The 15,629-nt window shown below is 38.2% G+C and overlaps 1 protein-coding gene and 1 long non-coding RNA gene across 2 annotated transcripts; one reads left to right on the forward strand and one right to left on the reverse strand.

Annotated features, from left to right (window-relative positions):
• Nucleotides 1-665: 665 nt before the first annotated feature.
• LOC139139226 (E3 ubiquitin-protein ligase Topors-like) lies at nt 666-8,954 on the reverse strand. Its single transcript, XM_070708066.1, has 2 exons — nt 8,817-8,954; nt 666-5,813 (listed from the first exon to the last, which is right to left on the reverse strand). The coding sequence occupies exon 2, from the start codon at nt 5,702-5,704 to the stop codon at nt 2,528-2,530; it is 3,177 nt and encodes a 1,058-aa protein (XP_070564167.1). The 5' UTR covers nt 5,705-5,813; nt 8,817-8,954; the 3' UTR covers nt 666-2,527.
• Nucleotides 8,955-9,010: 56 nt separating this feature from the next.
• On the forward strand, nt 9,011-13,214 carry LOC139139228 (uncharacterized). Its single transcript, XR_011553756.1, has 2 exons — nt 9,011-9,183; nt 12,681-13,214. It is a non-coding gene; the product is annotated as an uncharacterized lncRNA (long non-coding RNA).
• Nucleotides 13,215-15,629: the final 2,415 nt, after the last annotated feature.

Consider the following 15,629-nt stretch of genomic DNA (forward strand, 5'->3'; position numbering starts at 1 on the left):
ACAAAATTTCATAGTGTGATTTGTTAATTATGAAATAGAGTTTATCAAAGTTTTTAAGCAAAGTTTGAAATGCTTATTCTTAAGGTATATGACATGTCTTCAGATCACCCATTGGCCAGGCTGTGCTTATCATTTCCAGACTAAATGTAAGGACTTCGGCTCACTACATCACATGTTCATACACATATCCTTGATCATCACGATGCAAAGCTGTTGCAGTGAACTTCACTGTATTCTGACAACTACATGTTGTGGATTGGATGTGTAGTGGTGTGAAGGTGGTTTGGAAAAGTGAAACATGCTGAAATCAAGGAAGGACGCACCTTGAAGTGAATTTTGAAGTTTTCGCTCAACCCTTCTCAAGGAAAATTTCAACCATCCTCTGGACAAATCATGAATAACTGAAAAGCAGCCCTTGAAATACAAACTGCATTAAAAAGCCATTATTTCTTTTATAAATTCAGCAAGATCAGTGTCATATATGGACCAATTTTATTGAAAAATGTTTGAAAAAGAGAACAAAAAGACAATACCATCATCAGAACTTGTGTTTTACAATTCTAACAGCAGCCATAACATAACCATACCAAAGACTGAAATGTTTCACACTGGTCTGATTTTCAAAACAGCGCACACAAAATGACACAGATTCTAACACACCCAAGTTTGTTGTTTCAACAGTACAGTGTATTACTACAATTTTAAGATGAACTTTGTACATTTCCATATTGTCACAGAAGTGATATAATTACGTTATCACAGCTCTGAGCTTTATAATGAACGCCAATATCCTTGATTCAGCAACATAAAATGCTTAAAAAAGATACTCAGAGAGTTTGAGAACTTGTTTAATGTTAAAGCTTTAATGTGCACCTTTTACCAGGGTTGTTTGATAGTAACAATGCAATCTAACACAGCAAACTAGTGGCCAATATAGTATTTTGCTGAAAACAAAAATAATTATAGAACCGCTGCATAGCTCTCAAAAATGAAATTTGACAAAAACTCCTTGACGTTTGTCTGGTGGTGTGTCCTCCCACTGCATGTGAAGAGTGAGCTATCTCCAGATACTAATTCTGGTATGTAATGTATTGCAGACTACTGATTGTGGTATTTGCTTTCATAATGAACTTTGCACTGAGAAGATGTATAAAAATTTGTAACTTCAAATGCCAAATGATAAGGTAGTGTTAATGACCATAACGTTAATGAGGCTATCCGTAAGAATCTAAATACTGAATCTCAAAGTTCAAAGATCAGCAGTGTAAGAAACAAAGAAAAAAAAAGAGAAAACTAGCCGTAAAAATTTGTACATGTATATGCAATTTCATCACTTGAAAAAAGCAAAATGAGGTCATCCCTGTAAATATATAAGCCACATATCAGATAGTTTCAGAGTAACATCTTTTTGAAGAAAATTCAGCAAAAAAAATATTAGGAAATAAATCCTTTCAGAATTTAAAATGCAAATATTATGCTACTTCATTAATAACTTAATGAGGGTATCCCCAAGAAGCTACATACATGTATTGAACTTCAAAGCTTTATGACAAATGTGAAAACAATGCTTTGACTTGAAGTGAGAACACAGGTCATAAAAAAATTTGAAAAATTTGAATATGCAAAGTTAATGAGGGCATCCCTAATACAGTACATTACATACCAAACTTGAAAGCTGTTAGACTAGCAGTAACATAGAAAATGTTTGACCAGAAATCAGACCGACGAATTTGCCTATGCAAATTTCCTTGTCAGGTGAATAAACCAAAGTGTAGTTACCATAAATGGTATCACAAATGAATTGTACATCATAATATGAAAAATTTCAGAACATCAGTTTCAGAGAAGTGAAAAGATGGACGACACGATGACAGAGAATCAACCGGTATGAATAGTTTTTGTGTCGCTAACAGCGGAGCTCATTATATCAGAAGCAATAAAACTGAGAATCTACTTGGTCTGTATACTCTCAGATATTCATAGATCTATGGAAGAATTTATACTGAATAATCAATTCTGCTTGTACTTTTCTCTGTATTATATGACAATATTTACAAAATCGTACACTATTCTACTTCATTTAAGAGTCTGAGAGAACAAAAAAAAATTATCATTAGCAAAATTTACAAAGCAGCTCCTAAGGAATTTACACGTTCTCTTAACTAGTCTTATGGAAATTGTTATCTGATCTTGACTCAAATGTGCCAATATTTTTCATATGTCATTACGATCTTGACTCAAATGTGCCAATACTGTTCATATGTCATACGATCTCCACTCAAATGTTCCAATATTTTTCATATGTCATAGTTTTAGAATCTTGACTCAAAAGTGCCAATATTTCTCATGTGTCATACGATCTTGACTCAAATGTGCCAATATTTTTGATATGCCACAGGTCAATCTCACAACTTCTTTACACCCTGAATTGCCCGCTTAATGTAAGCTTGTAAACCTGTAAACTCATCATGAAAAAATACAGACCTCCTGCACAGGAGGGTTTGCAAAACTACTACCAGTAAAAATACTAATTTTCAGATTTTTTATCGGCTGTACTGAGCTTAATCAACCGCTCTCTCTCTGCTTTCACAAGTAAATCGAAGGCTGAGATACCTGACTTCTGGAGTGTCGTAGATTGACTGTCCAAACTCCCATCAGACATTGTTTCTGATTGGTCGCTAAGAAGTTTGATTTTACTGTCCTTGTCTAAGGTTTCTGTCTCACTAAAACTTTGGGAGTTTGTTTTATCTTGAAAAAATCCACTATCACTTTGCTGATTGTCATGACCTTCAACATCAGAAGTCTCTGAAGATTTGTCATGGTCAGCCCCAAATGAATCTTTCTGCTCCTCACACTGAATTTCAGCTGTTTCTATGGTGTCTTTCTGTTCAATGGGTGACGTATCCTTGTCATCATTATGAACTGCTTGCAACATGTCATCTACAATTTCAAACTGCCTACTATCTGAGGGAGCTTCCAGTATTTGGGCCTCAAACCTACATTTATCTGAAGAATCATTGGTCATTTCCGACTGTGACCTAGCTGAGGCTGCTTCAGGAAATTCCAATTGCACCCTCTCTGTCATATCTTCAAAGATTTCAGATTGCAAACTAACAGGGTGACCTTCAGGTTTTAATCTGCCTGGTGTGACTTCAGGAATTTCTGGCGTTAATCTGTCTGATGTGCCTGCATGTATTTCTGGCATTAATCTGTCTGATGTGCCTGCATGTATTTCTGGCGTTAATCTGTCTGACGTGCCTGCATGTATTTCTGGCATTAATCTGTCTGATGTGCCTGCATGTATTTCTGGCATTAATCTGTCTGAAGTGCCTTCCTGAATTTCTGGCGTTAATCGGTCTGATGTGCCTTCCGGAATTTCTGGCGTTACTCTGTCTGATGTGCCTTCATGTATTTCTAGCGGCAGCGCATCTGAAAGAGGTAAACGTGTTTCCATTTGCAACTTATCAGAGGGTGTTGCATGTATTTGCGACTGCAATTTCTGTGAGGTAACCATGTTTATTTGTGACAGTAACTTTTCTGCAGGAGCTACCTGTTCTTCAGAATGTAGTCTTCCCAAACTTGTATCCCTTCTCTTCCTCTTATGTTTATGTCTATGTTCATGCCTGTGTTTACGCTTGCGATGTTTGTGTTTTTTCTTCTTCCTACTTCTTTCTTCAGTTACAGCACTTTTCACATGCGTGACTTCAACATCAGAATCTGTCCCTGTCAACCTGTAGGTGTTGGAACTGTTACCGTGCCAGAACGTGTGTTTAGTCCTGGCATTCTTACCAGGAAAGGATCCCATGAATTCAACACTGCAGCTGCGTCGGTGTGACGCGGTTGACGTAGATCTGCTCCTTGACCTCTGATGTTTCTTAGGCCCCCTTGACCTTGATCGTGACCTGTCCTCACTATCACCATCATAGTAAGTGTGCCCAGACCTGCTTGTGGCGTAATTCTTGGATGAGGCAGACGTGGATATTCTACTGAAAGTTGAGCTACTGCTGGAGGTGTGCCATTGATGACCGCCATATGTGTACGTCTCCTTGGTGGTTCTGGATTTGTATCTGTAATCTCTGGCAGGTGATCTAGACCTGGATCTTGACCTGTACCTGTGCCTAGAATGTCTATACGTGCTGGATGACGAGTGGGACAGGGGGAGTTCATAATCTGAGTCTGTATCTGATGTGTATGTCTCTCTCCTAGATTTGTGGTAGACGTGATCTGTGTGGCGGTGCTTGCTATTCCTGACATGTTTGGTCTTCTGCTTCCTCTTACCACCAGGTTTGTTGCTGATGTCTTTATTTCTGACACCGGACCGGTCACTGTGACTGCTACTTCTTGATCTGTGATATCTCTCATCACTGCTGCTTCTATCCCGATGCGAACTTCTAGCCCTTGTTTGGTTTCTACTCCTGTCCCTGCTCCTGCGGCTTCTGATGTGCTTCTGTTTACCTTGGCTTGGTGTCACATCCAATTCTACCTCCGTGTCTGATGAAAGAGTAATTACAGCCTCTGGGGTTCTCTCACCTGGAGGTTTCACACACCCGACAAACACAACATCATCAGAATGGTCTGAGGCCACTGTATCATATTCCTGTATGTCACCTGGCACACTGGGTGGCTCAGGGTTATGAGTGTAGGAAAGATCACTCAGCAAACGCATGCTAGATGTTGACGGCAGATCATCAATTGTGCTTCCGCCAAGTACGGGATTTGTGATGTATCCAGTGGAATGTGACTGTACTGGTGAAAGACTTGGATTGTCTGAGCTACTAGTTGTATTATCTGGAGAGAGAGAGATCAAAGGAATGTCTCGTCTAACAGGGACTGCTGTCTGTTCCATGTTGGATGTGTAGGTTGTGGTCTGATCATACGTCGTCATATCATTCAAGGACCTTGCAAAGCTGATCAGTTCACTGACAAACTGTTCTGTTCTGTGGTAAAGGAAAGGTCTGAGGTATTGCAGGAACTCTTCACTCTCCATGTCAACATGGGAGACGTACGACAGCACCATGGATGTCATGAAGTTCACGTGAGACTCATTGTTAGAAAACAGTACCGTCATTTCCCTTCTTAACCATGGCACAAGTCTGTGGATGCAAGCTGGGTTGGCGCGATAGAACTCTGCACTGATATCACGTAACCGGGAAGATCTCCTTGAGGAATTCTGCTGGGGTCTCAATCCAAATGCATATACTAGTCTACGCCTTTCCATGGCTGCCACTTCGAATCTCTTGCGTTGGGCTCTGTATCTCGACCTAGTAACAATGAGATTTCTTCTGTGGAGTAGTTGTGATCGTCGTGCATCCATTTGGGTTGTCCTGTACCTGAATCTTGCCGCATCACTGTTGCCCACCCTGACAGATCCATTTTCAGTCACGGGGAGGTAATACTGATCGTACAATTCATTTGACTTGATGTTGTGTATTATTGAATTGAAGGATGTCTTGCAAAGTGGACACGTAGCTTTCACTTTGGACCACTCAAGGATGCACACAAAACAAAAAGTGTGGAAACAAGCATCCGTGAACGACTTATTGTCAAATTTACCGAGGCAGATTGAGCAATTATTGTCTGGTGACTTTGCACCACTTCTCTGAGGGGAGGTTTCCCCGCCATGAACAGGACTTTTCAGTTCCTTATCACCTTTGTTGTGGATTAACTTTGGAGTGCTGTCTGGAGAGATATCCATTGGCTCCATATCTGTGGCAGTGCGTCCTTATCCAAACAAGACAGACTTAAAGGTTGTCGGTCTTGACTGGTTTAGGGATTTTTTCTTGATTGATGAACTTCTTCTGTAGATTCGCTTGCTGAAATGTTGATGAAAAATTATCATAATGAGTGATTTCGTCCTTTTTCTGCAAAGGGGTAACTTACAGTTCACAAGTATGAGACTTAATTCACTTGAAAAGTATGCTCAACTTTCACTGAGCTTGCACATCAAACTGTCTTGATTAGTTATCTTGAACTTGAATTTCTCATGTTTTGGAAATGTTCAGAGCACAGGTGATGTAATAAATGAAATTAACCTGATATGATTCTGTCATAGTTTACATAAACATTACACAAACATTTCAAAAATTTTAGAATTTACTTGGGTTGAATATGACATCAATTTATCAGGACCAACTGCAAGATGATTAATCCTTTCCTTTTCTCTCAACTTTAGATTTTTTCATAAATCTCCATCTTCAATTCTGCCTGCTTGTTTAGTGCAGGGCTTATACACAACAGTAGTATACCATCAAAGGATACATTTCTGTCAGAATCAATAATTTTAACATTATTTCAACAAGATGTAACTAACAACAAGGGATTATGGTTTATTTAATACTTTTGTGCTATTAAGGTAGCGGTAAAGGCTAGAGCGTCAGTTATAAACTTCAATAAACTATTAAAACATGAAAGAAGTCAACATTCTCTGTGGAATAAAAAAAACTAGACATTTGGGGTCATAAGCATTGCAGAGTTATAGCCCATTAAAACTTCTGAAAAACTGACCAAATAAGAGGAAGTTGGGGAGTCCTTAGTGTATTAACTATGGTAGAGGTCCCCTAGCTTTTAAAAAAATGTTGGAAAAGGGAAAGTCATTTTTTACTGTTTTTTAGGAAAGTTTGACAAGGCAGTGCTTGCATTCAGAATGCGTGACTGCTATTATAAATGCATTTTTAGATTCTTTGAGTGTCAAAGAGGTGTCAAAAGTGAGATTAACCAAAAAGACTGCTCTTTGACTTCAAAAGAGGGGTGCAAATATTGCTTGTTTTCAACAATTTTGACAGAATAACAGTTTTCCTACATAATTTTATACCAATTAAATCCAACCTTTGAAATGAGATATGGACATGGAATTTTTACAGCCTATTAACAAGGTTACAGATAAGATTTGTACGGCACAATTTTCCTGTATTTGAAGTACTTTTTGAAAAATCACAATTTGAAATTTGAAAGAATTTTTAATAATTTTTTGATATGTAAACCCATGTAAAATCATAAAAACAAATTTTATTTACAAATCTTGCCGTACAAATCTTACAATTAATAGTGTCAACATATTTATAACTAATTTGGTAATATTAATTTATTATTAAATTCAAAGATGTAAAAAAATATGAAAAATTAAATTTTAATATTGATTGGTGTCATATTTCAAAATCATGGCTACAAACATACAATTTTTATATTCTTTGGAGAAAGTATTAACTAAGGAAGTTATCCTGAAAATTTGAACTAAATATCTTGATTCTAACACTTGAAACTTGACATTAACTCTGAGAAAAGAATTGGTGCAAAAATAGCCTTTACCGCTACCTTAAACTATTCATTTGCTGATAAAATTAGTTTTATATCGATACAATGACATTTGGCAATGTGTACAACTACTACTAAAATATTCAGGATTTATTGCAACCTTTATATTCTAGAAAATTCCAACACGTTTGATGACTGCCACAGCAAACTAAACGCATGCAGATTTATTGAAGTCTCAATGTACATAATCACGCTGGATATGATTGGACATATAGCTGATGATGTGCACAATTTCTGTGCGCACAGTATTTGATGGGTATTTATTTTGTAACAATGATGATATTATCCACACAGTTCATTCCTCCTTGACTTGTACATTGACTCAGCCACATTGTGTTTATAAAAATGGACCTACTTAGTACAACCCTAGAGGTAAAAGAGAGATCCCCCATGGTACTACCAAACTTTTGCTCATGCTTGACAATTCTTTGACTTAATTTTACATGTTATTTACAAAGAAAATCATGACCAATTGTGTAGGTTTTTTGTTTTGAAAATATATGGTTATTAACATATAAATAGACTGAAAATATGTATGGTTATCAAAATGTAAACGGAATGAAAATATGTATGGTTATTAGCATACAAACAGACTGCTCAAAAAAAAGAGTGAGAGACCCACCCCTCAGAACCTTCTTGTGGAGAACCCTCTTGGATGCCACTTATTTGTCTTCACTACAATATGTATGTATTGCTTTCATTTCAAATTTACAGTATTGGTAGTAAGCATATCAATCAAAATATGGAAGTTGCATAGGAAGTTGTCTATACCTCAATGATCAAAATAAAGTTGTAATTACTCAGTATATAATTGGCAATATTTACTATGATTGCACATATTTTGTCTGTTTTCGACTGTCAGAAAATGTTTTCCCGGTGCGACCAAACTTAGTGATATTTTTATATAAACATGGAGATTGCCACATGTATGATGACCTTTGGTCTCACTCTCACCTCGGTCACTCACAAGATTGAAAATTCTGTTTAAACGGGTTCTCGAGTGTCCGTGCAATGATAGCTAAGGTTTGAGACGACTATGGTCAACTTGGTGGCTGGTAAAGGGAATAATATACCAAGTGAGAAAAGAACAAGTCTGTATGACTATGTGTTACCAATATACCATGAGGCTAGTCAGGCTTGTAAAGTTGTATCGACTGTCAATGCCAGAGGATATTGCGTTTCTTGTCGGAAATACGAATCATGTAGAAAAAAATATAAACACCCTGGCTTTAACGTACAACAAGATCGTACTTGATGTTCATCTCTTGAATTTGGATGTTCAGTAACAATGACTTGCAAAATAAACAATTGGACAGTAATTTTTGTACATGTATGTTTTGGATCGCGTTGAGGCGACGGAACATTAAGTGTACCGGTCATCGGTCCACAAACAACCAGCTGATATGACAAAGCGACAATAATATTGTGGATTTAAGACCATGAAGAAGTATTATATACTGTGAGCATACATAGATCATGGTGTTGGGACCATTTATTTCCCCTACCTTGTGGAAATATCTTGTTTGTCACCGAGAGGCCAAGATCCATCCAGCTCTTGAAAACTCCATTTTGCAACTTCCAGACTTGCGCAGTAGCCTTTGTCAGTATGCATAGCCATTAACTCATGTTTTATACTATATGATTGGCCTGTTGCGATTGTCATTACCCAATCCCGCGAAGCGTTGTAAGTAACGGAAGGAAGCCACACGAACGATATCATGGCCGCTACATAGTTTTGTGATGTTGAAATACTGGATACAGTCTTGCTGTTGAGTATGTTTGTTTCGATGAAGTATTGATGATTATCGACATAACGTATTCAAGATGAACATCAGTGTCAGTAGAAATGCGACCGATGTGATCGTTTCATTGGTAAGTATACCAAGATGGTGTCGCCAAAAGAAGATCGTCGCAATATCCATGAAAATAACCATTGTTGCAATGGTGCGCCTGTAGTCGCGATTTAATAATTATATCATCAACGTTTTATTGTCAGTAGTAGCACAACTCAACCGAGACCGGTGGTGTTAGCGCTGCAAGGCTATATACCTGCCACATAGACTTCGCGAAACTCCAACCAACCATAGTATATAAACAGTACACTTCTAGTAAGTCTACGAACGCGAACCCAAGAGGGCGATTGCAGCAAAAGATTAAGCAACGTAAGTTTGTAGCAACTCAGTACGGTAAACCACGATCCGAACCGTGGCTAAACCGATGGCAGTTGTCACATAACGCGTGGACTACCAGCATAGATGATCAGTAAATGGAGGCAATTTCTTGTGTAATGTAAATAGATTTAAAGTAGTATTGCATTGTAACTTGTTGTATTAATCATAATGAAGCCATTGCCACATAATAGACCACGGTCCCTCCTTTTGTGGAGGGACCGTGAATAGACAGAGAACACAAATACGGTAGCATTCACGATCACAACACTTCCCTAGCGCTCGAGGCCACTTTTCCCAATATTTACTGAAAACTTTTCCTGAGTGAATGCTCAAATGCCACAGGCACTCCGCGCACTCTGTATACTTCCCTCTGACTGCTACTCAAAATTAGCAATCACAGGGTGGTACTTAGTAATGTGAACTTAGCCCCAGGCAGATAATGGGCACGGGGTCCAGACACATCGTTCCAACACCAGGTTGCCCCACACAACTTCATCCCAAAACCATTTCAAACCAAAACCACCTCATCCCAAGTACTACCTTGTCCAACGCCACTTCACCCCAAGTACCACCTCGTTCTAAAACCACCTCGCCCAAAGTATGGTACCATCATAATACTATCAACTCATCCTAAAACAACGATGCTCCGATGTATTATGACTGTTTTTTACCTTCAACTTGGAAGTATTAATGTGTCAGGATATTTTGGGTACCACGAACCATTTATTCTGGCATGAAACCATGGTAAAGATAAACGCAAACTACTAAATGCTACAACTCAGGTGCCATGCGTGGAATTGCACGATGTCATTTTCTCGAAATGTCTACACTTTCAAGATTTCAGTCCTGGGATGATAGAAAGGTGATGAAAACTTCGATGCATGGCAGTGGTTGGTTATTTTCAGCTTTACAGGTTGGCGATAAGTTTTTGGCAAAGTGGCCTTGTTTTGGGGCGAAATGGGTTTGGGCGGCGTGACTTTTTGGGCGAAGAGGTTTTGGTACGAGGTTGTTTTGGTGTGTCGTGGTTTTGGTGCGAAATGGTATGGGACGAGACGGTACAGTTCGAAGTGGTTTTGGTGCGAAGTGTCTGGGAACCACTGGGCTCTCCGACATCTTATGATATCATTTTTTATGTCCCGCATCAACAGTTATTAGATGTACCTTCTAAAGCATGTTGAAATACCTTGTATTCAGCTTGTTAACACAAAGAATTATGTCTAAACTGACAACAAATGCCACACTCAAGTCTCACATTGTGTTCACAAGCAAAATACTTGGTATTTCCTAACATGCTGTATGAAGTAGAGTATGGGTGAACACATAAGACTGAGAGAAAAGTAAAAAACTTTGCCCCAACTGAGGAAAGTAAATACATGAGCACTGAAAAGCTAATTTGTCATGATTGTATTATTTAACTGTGCAATAAACCAAAAATGGCATATAATTGATGAAGATGCATTTCATATTCACTTACAATATCATCAGATTTTCTTTTAAATAGCATATTTATGCTCTTAAACATTCAGGGATCACTTTGGGGCGCGATAACGCGATATTTACGCTCAAAAATCAGAAAAATCGCATTCAGAAAAATCAATTGGGCAAAAAAGTCGCGCCGATAATTCAAATGGCGCGTACGTGATACCTTTACGCGATCTAAATTCATCGGTAACATTTGGCCAGTTTTCAGTACAGAACCACTCATTGTGTCGCCGTAGAGAGCGCTATAATTACGCTAGAAAAAAGCTGTTGCAGAGTTACCCGTTTCAACAGCGTTTGTGATTGGTTGCCAACAGGAAGTTTTGCGTTCATTGACAAATCATTGGAGTCGATACAGCAAGTGTTCATTGCTGATGTACAGTGTGTTGTCGTAGCTCAAAATGGCGCTTTTGAAGGAATATTCGTGTCCAGTACGAGTGGTAGTGCGAAGAAAAAACGAAAATGCACTATTCTGGACTACTGTACTTCCGTTACTCCCGCACTGGAAAGTATGGATTCGACCGCCTCCGATTACAACTACACTCAGAATGACAGTTTTCGGACAGGGTAGTGAATTTCGCCCAAAGCCGTTTCATAAACTTGAATGACGAGCACAACGAAATCATATTACCATACCCTTCGAAACTTTATTGCGTTTATCCTCAAACTGTTAACACCAACAGAAGTGGCATTTAGGGGGGTCAAAGTTGCCAAATTTTTGCCCCATGTTGAGCGCGTGTAATCGGACTACTATCGCAGTATAATCGGACGTCGTATTTTGAATGTGATAAGGGGCTAAATATTGATATTTTGAAACTTCGAACCCCGATTTTCAATTTCGATGTGTTTAGCAAACTATGTGGAAATATTTCGTGATAATTAGTTACGTTTAATCCATGGACGACGCAACTATATTTCAACGTGTATAGCGCTTCTAGACATCGGACACGGGCTGTCCCTGTGTGTTGCGTTCTACACCTCGTATTGTGCGGTGTGGCTAACTTTACCAAGTTTGTAGCGCCCGAAATAGCTTTTACCCCCAAAAAAATCCAAAACGGGACGGCAGCGTCACCTGACTTAATATGCTGTAGCATGACTTGTAAAACGCTATCAAAACGGAGCGAAGGGCGTATAACGAACAGCATGTCATTAAATGTCTGAAAACTGAGGTCGTCCAAAAACTGTCTCACTGTGTATTGTTATGCAAATTAACCAATATGCAGAAAATCAGGGAAAATTAGGTCCGGTTCCCACAGACTTTGAAATTCTCCCACTGTTTATTTTCATGTGCGATTTTATCTCATGCCGTTCTTGAGCCAGGGTAATCCCTGAACATACTACTCATTGAATAATATCGACAGTGCAGCTTGGTGTGAAAAATAGTTGACAAGACGCATCCGCTACTATACAATAGATGTTTATTCTTCCTAACGTTTCGGACGTACACGGAAGACCTTCATCAGAGGCAATTTCAATTTCAAATACCATTACCTCATAGTACCATGTCTACAAAGGTTGTTCAGAATTCGCCTCAATGAAAAAAAAAATCATAAAAAATCATATGTCACTGTGTTCAAATGGGAGGGAAAAGTGACAAATTATAATGGAAGCACAATTTCAGCCAAAACATTGCAGTGAACAAGCCATAAGGCTTTGATGTTATTCATTATAACTTTTTGGAATTCAAACAGAAAATGAGCATACACTTTACCCTTCTAGTTTCTTGCAGTGTTAGTGCTTCTTGCATGGGGTTTCGTCATCTATGCTGGCAGAATGGCAGCGTACCAGACCTATCCTACACTCATAGAACCTCCAGCATGGTAAAGAAGGCCTGAGAATTGCCAACATGTATAACCGGTCTTTCCAAGTTCCAAACAAGAGGGGTGACTCTTCCACATGCAACTTTGCCAAGAAAAAAGAAGACAATTCCAGCCATCAGGTGCAGACGTTGTTGGATGCACTATTTACATCGTCAAGTGATATCGACAATCATTGTGTATTTATCACATTAAACAGATATGAAATCCAGGCATGCTGTGCTGGCTATATGACATGGACAATATTTTCCCCTCTTGTTACTGTACATGTAAATAAACATATTTAAATATTTTTCTAGATCCAAGAAAAGCTGTATTTGCTAATTCAGCCATGATTAAAATTACAAGTTGATTTCACTGATTTCACATATGATGACATGTTTTTAATAAATGTCGTAATTTTTACATCTCACTACAATAAATTGCCTTATAATTATTTAAGGTTTACTGCAACATTAATTTATAAAGCTATGGTGAAACTGATCGTCGACGTGTATCTTGTATGTGACAGTGTTACTGAGTCAATCAAGGGACAGCTATGGACAATGTCCTTCCCCAAACTGTTCAGCCTGCCGGAATTTCACATTTCTGAAATCTTGACATAGAAAAAAGATTGTTTGTTGTATAATGGCCAACAACTTTATTGGTAAGTGGTAGTGCCAAATTATTTGGTCAACAAAATATCAAACAAAACCATTGACCTTGAGTGACATTGCCTTTTTGTAAAAAACTTATTTAAACATCAACCAACTGTCTACAGCCGAAATAACAGATGGAATAGGTGTGATTAGATGGAGAAAATGGTTTCATCACGTGAACCTTGTAACTTTTCTAGGGATTCCACAAGCTTATCGCATGCCACACTGCATTGCCATATACTGACTGATATGCTTACTAATTGTAGAACGCGTCAGTACTGCCTAGCTCAAATAATAATGCTATAGTGCAATCAACAAATTTTGATCTTCATATACACTTGTGGAGTCCCACACTCTTGTCATTTGAACACAGTCAACCCACAATATAACGAGAAGTCTTAAAATTTTGCCATATCTTTCATAAAGTCATATTGCCAGTATCACATTGGTCTTGTTTGTGTCATCACAATGTAAAAACATAGGGCCAATGTCCCTTAAGCTACTATAGACATGGATACAAAATTAAGTATTTCCTGACTGTATGAAATTATCTCACTAAGGTCATCCTAGGGACCTGTAAAAAAAACCCAAATATTAAAGCTGTCTGACCTGCGGTTTTGAAAAAACATGCAACCCAACAGTCGACAGAGCTCCGCTGTGTTACATCACCGTCCCTCCACCCACGGTGGAGGGACGGTGGTTACATGTATGTACCGGTAGAGAATAATTTTTTGTGACACATGTATTGATGAAGAAGGTTGATAGCTCATTTCAGGATGGCTGACCAAAAATGGCAAAATTAGCTGCAAAAATACAAAATTGATGATTTCATCATAATTTCAATATATATTACATTAAGATAAAGCCTAGGAACCTGTATACCAAATATCAAAGCTATCACATGAGCAACTTTTGAGAAACAAATATTTTGACCAAAAACTGCAAAAATTGACCCAAAAATACAAAAATTGAAGATTTCATCAAATTTCACTATATCACACTAAGGCTGAGTCTGATTGTAACCTGAGTAGCGACCCGAGTTCCCCGAATTGCAGTCGAACAAATTAGCGTAGCTACTCTGATGACGTAAATTACGTAATTTGACCTATCAACCTTACTTGGGCTTCTCCCACGTCAGAAGCTGGGTTGGTAGAGTTGCAACTCGGCAAAATGGCCGCCAAACAGATGAAGTATTAAAATAAATATATTTCACACGTTTACGTCAGTTTCAGCAAATAAAAGCAATAATATTATTAGCTGTAGTTATTGCATTAAGCTGTCGCCAATTTCCCGTAATTTTTTAGTGAAAGGTACCTTTCTATATCTTAAATTGCATATCGTTTACATGTGTATGTGGCGATATAAGAAATATGCAAAACAGTACAACACGGTCCCTCTATCACATCGGAGTTTTCAAAATGTTGCTCTGATGTGAAATAATATGCAGACCTGACTTGCTGATAAAATAATAAAGTAGTGAAGTTCGTATGGCAGAGAATGGTTTGCAAGCTACTCAGAGATTACAAAAGTTTTAAAGTCTATCAACATGAATGTGCATTTGAGCACTCTGTTCTACCCTGAAATCGTGGACACAGATTATGCAGCAGTTGAACTGCAGTATAAATACAACAGGATTGAAATGCAGTGAGATTAGATCAAGCAAGGGTGCTGGTGAAAGGCTCCATGTCAGTGTGTTCCTAAGGGGTATGGAATTATTGTCAATGTGTAGGAGAAATTCGACTTAGATTTTCTCGTTTTCGGTGTCAATATGTAGTCTGGCTATTTTCCAGGATTTCCCCAGTGTAGTTCCCCGGGAAACAGAATGATTTGAGTTTAGATGTCAACGTTCTCCAAAATGAATTCCAAAGCCACCCTTACAAATACAACATCAAGATCACCCAAAAATTGGTGTAGAAATATAAATCTTTTGATTGAACAGGAAGAGGAGAGATTTCGGATTACATGTACTGTACATGGACAATATACGCACGATTATCGGTTGCAAGGATAGTCTTACTACAAAGTATTGTTTCTACAAAGTTAAAATTTATTACATGCTTTAAATTCTTTTCAGAAGCATTCAATAAACGTACTTCTTTTTCAGCACTTTTTGTTCAGGCCAACAACTTGAGCATAGATTTGAGGAATAGGTTTATATATACCAGTAGTACTTTTGAAGGGGACTTTGCAGTCTTCCAGATAAAACAGAGGGG

Source organism: Ptychodera flava, chromosome 8 (genome assembly GCF_041260155.1).
Source record: "Ptychodera flava strain L36383 chromosome 8, AS_Pfla_20210202, whole genome shotgun sequence".
Lineage (NCBI taxonomy): Eukaryota > Metazoa > Hemichordata > Enteropneusta > Ptychoderidae > Ptychodera > Ptychodera flava.

Excerpts from the sequence above, each read along its gene's own strand:
- LOC139139226 (XM_070708066.1), bottom strand. The coding sequence starts at position 5,704 with ATGGAGCCAATGGATATCTCTCCAGACAGCACTCCAAAGTTAATCCAC.